Here is an 8,788-nt window from a genome sequence, read left to right as displayed (position 1 = left end):
CGCTCCAGGTCCATATTTACCTCCTAGATCAATCAATCGGGCAATCAATCGATCGGTCAGTCAGCGCTGCTTCTGTGTTTCAATGCCACGATCACGGGAAGCTCGTGCTGCGTAGCGGAGCCGCTTTCTCGTCCCTGTTGGACGAGGACGAGCAGACAGCTCTCCAGCTTTTCCAGTTATTTGGGGGGGTTTGTTTAGAGCTTTGGAGGTTATATAAGACGTGCAGGTGCAAAAATAAGCAACCCCCCCCCCCCCACACACACACACACCTCGCCTCGCCCCCCACACCTCCCTCCATTCATTAGCCCAGAGCCCCAGCCGTAGAGGCTCCGTCAGTTTCTCGACTCATCAGTCTTTCACCCAAACGCAACCATAAGGCTCCCACCGCCTCCTCTTCCTCCTCTTCCTCCTCCTTCTCCTCCCCCCCTTTCCTCCTCCTCCTCCTCTTCCTCCTCCTCGTCCTCCTCACGCTTCGCGCTCTCCCGCTTCTTCCTCGGCTCGGCGTGGTCGCGTAAAATCTCCAATATTTATTTCCTGTATGTGAAGAGGAAAGGGGGTCCCCCCTTCGTGCAATGCGGGAACATGGGCGTGTTTGACCGCGGCGTTCAGATGCTGCTGACCACGGTGGGCGCCTTCGCCGCCTTCAGCCTCATGACCATCGCCGTGGGCACGGACTACTGGCTCTACTCCAGAGGAGTGTGCAAGATCAAGACGAGCAACGAGAACGAGACCAGCAAGAAGAACGAAGAAGTCATGACCCACTCCGGCCTGTGGAGGACGTGCTGCCTGGAAGGTAAGAGGGTCTCTCTCTCTCTCTCTCTCTCTCTCTCTCTCTCTACATATATGTTCTCCGGTTTTTTAGTGGTTGGTGGGGAGTGGGAGGGGGTCCCCCCTCTTAGTTAATGCCCCTGATGACGTTCGTGGTGCTGCTCCGGTCTCAGCACGTGCGCACGTGTTACCGCGTCAGCTGTGAGTGACTCCACATTCAGCACCACGAACAGCGACCGTAACAGGCAGCACCCCCCACGCCAATTCAGTCAGAGAGAAAGGGGAGGGCAGCGCGTTGTAGAGCGGCACTGTAGATGTTAGATGGCATTGCAATTTATTAGAAAGCCCCCATCTGTTGATGCACTGCTAGCTCTTCATCACTGGTCAGTTTCTGACCACAGAGCCGGGCAGTGAATAAGCTGAAAAACTGTGCAGCAATAGATGGACTACATAGTCAAGCAATAAGGTAGGTGATTCTAATAAAGTGGCCAGTTAGTGGAAGCACAGGGTTGGTGTTTCCAATAAAATGGCCAGTGCATGAAAGTAGAAGGTAGGTGTTTCTAATAAAGTGGTCAGTGAGTGGAAGCACAAAGGAGGTGTTTCGGTGTTTCTATTAAAGTGGCCAGTGAGTGGAAGAGCAATGTAGGTGTTTCTAATAAAGTGGCCAGTGAGTGGAAGCACAAAGCAGGTGTTTCTAATAAAGTGGCCGGTGAGTGGAAACCCAGAGTAGGTGTTTCTAATAAAGTGGCCAATTAGTGGAAGCACAAGGCAGGTGTTTCTAATAAAGTGGCTAGTGAGTGGAAGCACAGAACAGGTGTTTCTGATAAAGTGGCCACTTAGTGCCAATAAAAGTCAAGGGTTTGTAAAAAGTGAGTGGTAAGAAAGGTGTTTCTAATGAAGTGACCAGTGAGCATGCGTAGACCTATAATTTAGAGACTCCACGATCAGCACCAAAGACAGCAGCAGCAATCTGCAGCATCTTACTGCAAATGTGGAGATAATAGCAAAATGACATGTATTATTATTTCAGATGTTAATGCTGAAACCACACAGGCCAACACAAGGCTGTCTAGTGCAGGTCAGTAAAGGCACACAATGTAATGGAAGCACATTATAGGGCAACGTATTCTGGAAAGTGTATGATGATGCCCATTAAAGGCTCGGTAAGCACTTTGAATATGCTGAGACGTCTATTCCAAAATGCCTATACAACATACAGGCAAGTGTGCTCAAACACCATGTATTAACCCCTTAAACCTCTTTAAAGGCTCCATTGTCTGGCAAAGAATTCAGCTACTCATTCTGATAACTACACATAGCTTCATAGCTACTAATTAATGCTTGGTGGTTATTTAATGTTGCGTTCTGTCAGGATTTGAAGTTCAGAGCCACTTTAAAAGGGAATCCTGCAGATTATACAGGATTTCTGCACAATTCAGTAGTTGAGACATAAAGTCATTCAGAGTGGTTTGCTGTGAAGTGCTTCATTGTAGAGACTCAGATTTCTTTACCCATGTACTCTGAGTTTTTATATGGAATGTTGATGATGGTAAATTAGTGAAAAATTTGAAAGAATAAGCTTTCTATTGGGACTATTTTGCCTCACAGTGCCCTGCATGTATGCCTCCACCATGAATTGATTTTTAAAAAAATGTTTTAGGCCAAAATCTTCTCAAAGCTATCAGAGCATTTCACACCAAGCCACTCTGAATGGCTGTTTACATCTGAACTATTTGAAATGTCACTTGACTGGAGTTTAAAAGGTTAAAAGGGCTTCTTGATGCAACATACGGTGGCTGTCAGGTCCCTGTCGTGCTCTAGCGACCGACTTTGACCCTGTGATGTGACCTTGTGAGGTGGCAGAGCATTAGATCTCACCTCCGTCCTCAGGAGAAGCAGAGACTTAGCAAGTCAAAATGTCTTGAATCTGTCCAATATATCTAATATTTCTCACACCATAAGAATATTTTGAGGTTATGTAACCTTAAGGCTTATTAAACTATAGGGACTTACTGGCTGCAAACTGGCTATTCTTAGGTTATAGAATTGTCTAATAGAACTAAAGGGGTTAATTTAGTTCCATGCATTTGTAATAGAGTGTAATATACTTAAGGGGTTCATGTAGTTCTGTACATTTGCATAGATTATGTTGGTGTTTCTAATAAAGTGGCCAGTGTATGAAAGTAGAATGCTGGTGTTTCTGATATAGTGGCCAGAGGGGGGAAAATAGAAGGTAGTTGTTTCTAATAAAGTGACCAGTGCATGAAAGTAGAAGGTTGGTGTTTCTAATAAAGTGGCCAGTGAGTAGAAGCACAAGGGTGGTGTTTCTAATAAAGTGGCCAGTGAGTGGAAGCACAAGGGTGGTGTTTCTAATAAAGTGGCCCAGTGAGTTGAAGCACAAGGGTGGTGTTTCTAATAAATTGACCAGTGAGCATGCTTAGGCCTATAATTTAGTCAGAGACTGCAATCAGCACCACGAGTCCACTTTGTATTTATTTTAAATAACTTATACAAACCTGTTCCAGTGACAGGGCTATTTATTTTATTATTTCTTAAAATAAGCAAAATGATCTGCACTATTTCTCAAAAAAATGTAAACAAACTGACAGAGGAATAAGACACTTTCACTAGATAAAATTACTTAAAGGGAAACTCCACCGATTTTTTAACAAAAATTCTGCATAATTCAGTGGCCAGAATGTAAACAAAGTCATTCAGAGTGGTTTGGTGTGAAACACTTAATTGTAGAGAAACTTACTGACTCTGATTTCTTTACAGTGGTGCTGATGAGAACCAGGGGTCACCATGACTACAACACAAATATAGACATTTTATTTACTATCATAAACTACCATTGGATCCTACATGTGAGGTTATTTTTAACGTAACAACGATGATAGTAAAATAATGGTCAGTCTGATAAAACAAGTTTTCCTTGGGGGCTGTTTTGCCTTGGAACATTTTAGACCAAAACTATCATAAGACACTGTCTCAGACATCACATCAGGCAGTCAATTCATAACCATCTCATGTAGTAATTTTCTGTGAGGGAGCTTCTAGAGGTGGATGTCTGGTTCCTATCACTGTGAACAGTTCTAACTCAGTAAGTTTATCTAGAACAGAGCGTTTCACACCAAACCCCTCTCAACCGCTCTGTTGACTTGTTAACCATTTAATTATACATTTAGAAAAATTCCCCTTTAAAAACATGTAAAATGTCTAGAAATAATATAATTAATTTTATATTATTCTTACAGCGATCTCATAATGATAGATATTAGATATATTGGCTATATTTAGCGATACTGTAAAAAAGCAGTAAAGAACTGGCTGCAGGGTTTCCCGGAACTTATTGTTGAATTAACGGTATCCTACCATTGTAAAAATATACAGTTCAATACCTTTTTTTTACGAATACAGGATATAACCATAATTTTTAATTTAGTATGTTTACAGTATAATACTGCTAGAGGTTTACAGTTCACTACCACTTCTGATAGGGGTGCACTAACTTTCCTGCCAGGTATAGCTGCAGATTTTTCTGTACTGTTACAAAGCATTGCGTTTTTAAGAAAAGTAACAAACATGAAAGGGTTCATTATTGCAGTGAACAGTTGATTTGACAGTTCAAATCATGTGACTTAAAATTTGACAAAATGCAGAATATGTATTGCAAAATGTGTAAATAAATAAGTAAATGAAGTCTTTATGATTCCACTTATAAACAATTTGCACTTTTGTCCCAACAGAAAATGACAAAAATTTGCACAACAGTCTACAGCGTGCTTTTGTTGTTTTGGTCTGTCTTCACCTCAGTCATCTGTCCCACCTGTGTGTAGTCTATCTATCTATCTATCTATCTATCTATCTATCTATCTATCTATCTATCTATCTATCTATCTATCTATCTATCTACTCTGTAGCCACGCCCCTTGTCAGCCCCAGATGTTTCTCATCTGTTCTTTTGTCTATTTGGTTTTTGTCTGTTCCTTGCTTGGTGTTGTTTGTAGTATATTTGTTGTGTGTTTTGCTCATTCTTAGTTCGAGTAGTTATTCCTGTGTATTTACTTGTCTATTCTTTGCTTTTAGAGGTTCTTTTCATTTCTTCAGTGCTTGTCTCATTTTGCTTTTCTTTTGTTTCTGGCTCTTTCATTGCTACGTTCTTAATGGACAACAATTATATCGGTAGCTCACATGCGCATCCTGCCTTCTCGTCTCCCAACCTTTTAAAACACATATGATTACTTTTCCTTTTCAAGCATCTCACGCTGGTTTTGTTGAGTCAGCAGAACATTTCACCACCACTGAGTGTGTTTACATGCACTCAATAATCCGATAACTCAGTAATCCGATCAACACGTTTACATACACTTGAGTAATCAGATAATGGGGAAACTCCAGGTCGACATGAGTGAGACGGTAATCAGATTTCTGCTTCACAAACAGCCAATAAACTCACAGAAGAAGAGGAGACAAACATAATGTAAAACTCAAAAGACACATTTTTTTTAAACATCGTGCCACTTTTAAGATGAAAAAGATTTAAATCCTTCATTTTGTGTTTGGTTTCATCGCTACTCCAACAATGTTTTACTGTGTCTTGTGACATCCACCATCTGACCTCGTGCATGTGCAGACTGAGAAATCCAATAGAAATCGGACTAAGAGTTTACATGCACTGAGAAATCTGATTACTGAGCTAAAATCCAGCCTCTTTATCAGATATCTTAATCGGATTTCTACATAGAAGTATGGCGTTTACATGACCATTTGAATAATTGGATAAGTACAGAGATCTGACTTAATTCTGACTCTGTAAGTTTCTGTAACTTTTTTAATAGAAATAAAAATTTATATTATTCTTACAGCGATGTCATAATGAGAAACATTAGATATATTGGCTAGTTAAGATGTTTTTACCTGTTAGGATATCATTTTTTGATCATGGTGTACTGTAAAAAAATTAACTGTAAAAAACAGTAAAGTACTGGCGGCAGGGTTTCCAGGAACTTATTGTTAAATTAACAGTATCCTACTGTTGTAAAAATGTACGGTTCATTACAGTTTTTTACAAATAGATTAAAATTAGACTAAGTGACCCTTATTAGTTCTGCAATCTGCAATCTAACCCATCTGTGAAGTGAAACCCCACATACACACTAGTGAGCACACACACACTAGGGGGCAGTGAACACACTTGCCCAGAGCAGTGAGCAGCCCTATCCACAGTTGGGGGTTAGGTGTCTTGCTCAAGGACACCTCTACTGTCAACTCTGGGGATCGAACCCGCAACCTTCCAGTCACAGGGCCGGTTCCCTAACATCCAGCCCACGACTGCCCCCAAATAGAGGATATAACTGTAATTTAGTACGTTTACAGTATAATATAGACAGGCCTTCCAGTCAGTTACCACAGCTATAACAACTTTTCCGTTTGAGCATCTCAAGCTGGTTTTGTCAAGTTAGCAAAAAAATTGACCACAAATGTCTCTCTTCAAGTTTTAATTATTATTAAAAGTAGACTTAAGTCCTATTAATAGTAGACTGCCATTGGAGTGCACCTTGGGAGAGTGATGTCATATATTTGTAAACTAAGAAAGTTTACTGGAAGAGACGTTTAGCTGTTTCTCCTTCAGTAGACAAGAACCAAGTGTAAGGCCCAGTGCAGCCACATGAACTCACTGTAATGATGGTGACTCACTATTAGAGGCATTTTGGATAAATCTTCTAGTTAATTTGGTTTATGCAGCATATTTTAATAGTACTGGACTGGACTAAACTATCTAAAAGCTTACAAGTTTCATCAGTCATGGTTCCGTGTGAAACAGGTATGAATACGTAACCTTGGGATGAATTTCAGAGTGTACGCAGCTTCTCATTAATACTGAAGATTTAAGCTGTATGTGGAAGCGAGTCTGGAAGCGAGTCTGGATAAGAAAGTTGGCTGTATGGCTTTACAGATGATTTGTCCTTCACGACTGACCATCCAGCATTCAGTACAGCTCCCTGTTCCCTGTTCAGTGGAAAAAAACAAACAAATGATCAGTTAACCAATGTACCACCCTCTCATCAGAGCTAGTTACGCAAAGTAGTCTTATATCAGCCATAAGCTACCATGCTGCAAATGCTCTTAGACACCAACTAGCTAAACTACATTAATGTGGTATTTTGTGCAGAGAGAGATGTGATGTTATTCAGGCGTACACAGCATATGTAACACATTTTCTTTAAGAAAATTGTGCTTTCAGTTTAAGAAAGACACTGACAGGACCACAGAATTCAGCTGTTAGCTAATTTAGTTAGCTAGTGATCAAACACTCCCTCTCTCTCCAAATTCTCCTCTGTAAATCCAGTTCAGCCAGATATAACAAAATCAATAACATTGCTGTTAGAACAAAAATTGTTCTAAATCTCCAAAATGGTAACTTTTTAGGCGAATGAAAAAACCTACTTTACTTTTAATGTAAGTCAATGGAACCAGACGTTTTCCCAAGTCATTTTGGGTCGTTTCTTGTGGTCCATTCATCATGAGATTTACACACAATGTAATCATTTTCAAATGATGTCAAAAACCGAAAAATGACAAAAATGGAGACACAAGATGTTCCCTCAAAGATGCAACAGCGGTTTTAAGGTCCAATCGTGTAACTTAAATAAGTTTTTCCCAGTGGAAAAGTAGATATTTGTATCTTTTTATAAACTAATGTTTTAAAACAGAGCCATCTAGTAAAAAGCTTGGAGACGAGGTGGGCTGTGTGGAGTCAGTACAACTTAGAACATATAATTTCAGTGGATTATGGTTCAATTATGTTCCCTGACTAAAGGTACCACCCCAGTGACAAGAAGGTTACTGTCCCAGTGCCTTTTTTTCTGAGAGTGCAAGAAATAACTGTTTTTAAGAATAATGTGATAATACCGTAAAAACGGCTAAAAATTTACAGCTGCAGTTTGTTTTACAGTAAGGAGTTGTTTTTGTGTGTAACAGGATAATACCGTTGAAAACTGTCTGTTAATTTACAGCATTTTATTACAGTTCTCTTCTAAAAAATACATCCAAATCATTTTCACTGGTATTTTTAAACCATATGAGTGAATGTTTCTCTTCTTATACTTTGTAAAATATTATTAATAGTAGTTTTATATTTCAGGAAAATATTTTCCACATATGCCTGGAGAGATCTCTGTGGGATTTTGCTGAAAAAGCTTTCTTTATTATTTAATCCATAATTGAGCTGGATGTGTCTCGCCCGAAGCCTAAACAGTCCCGAAGCAGCATTTTTAATCACAGCTGTTTGTCTTAGCAGGATGACAAGGGTTAGCCGGGAGTCACACATTGCTTTGTGTAGACAAATCCAACACATTCTGCTACATGACGGCCATTTTTTAAAAGTCCACCACATCAAAATCATGTTCTAAATGAAGTAGCCACTAGTCAGCCCACAGCCAGCCGTCCACCTCTAAAAACCCCTTCAAAAGGTTTTTACAGGGAATGGTTGTGAATATGTTACCACAGACATGTTTTTTGATACTTCTGAGAGACAATTTTGGCTTAGTTTATCACAGGAATTCATGGTGGAGGGACACATGAGGGGCATTATAAGGTAAAAAAAGAGAACATAGATTCATCACTATTTCACCATCATCACTGTCCCTTATATAAACTCAAAAGACTCGTGTAGGCTCACTGGTGGGGTTTGGATAGTAAATAAAATGTCTATATCTGCGTTGTAGTCATGGCGATCCCTTGTTCCCATCACCACCACTGTAGAGAGATCTGAGCTACTTCACACCAAACCACTCTGAATCACTCTGTTTATATCTTAAACACTGAATTATACAGAAATTATGAAACATCTATGTAAGTCTATTTTAAATTCTTCTTATTTGAGGGATAGTTGATTATTCAGTGAAGTAAAACTTCGTGCCTAACTTCCAAAACCCATCCATCCATCCATCCATCCATCCATCCATCCATCCATCCATTTTCTAAGTCGCTGGGGGGTGCTGGAGCCTACGCCAGC

General features: G+C 40.0%; 1 protein-coding gene across 1 annotated transcript in view; it reads left to right on the top strand.

The window, feature by feature from the left end:
• The first annotated feature begins 259 nt into the window (after positions 1–259).
• The window catches only part of cacng2a (calcium channel, voltage-dependent, gamma subunit 2a), a 132,928-nt gene continuing 124,399 nt past the window's right edge, over positions 260–8,788 (top strand). Inside the window, exon 1 of the mRNA XM_017710351.2 lies at positions 260–793. Within this exon, the coding sequence (XP_017565840.1) occupies positions 583–793 (211 nt within the window). The 5' untranslated portion in view covers positions 260–582. The remainder of the gene's footprint in view (positions 794–8,788) is intronic.

Source organism: Pygocentrus nattereri, chromosome 14 (genome assembly GCF_015220715.1).
Source record: "Pygocentrus nattereri isolate fPygNat1 chromosome 14, fPygNat1.pri, whole genome shotgun sequence".
NCBI lineage: Eukaryota > Metazoa > Chordata > Actinopteri > Characiformes > Serrasalmidae > Pygocentrus > Pygocentrus nattereri.
The sequence above is the reverse complement of the archived record's forward strand: the minus strand, read 5'-3'. Positions and strand labels throughout refer to the sequence as shown.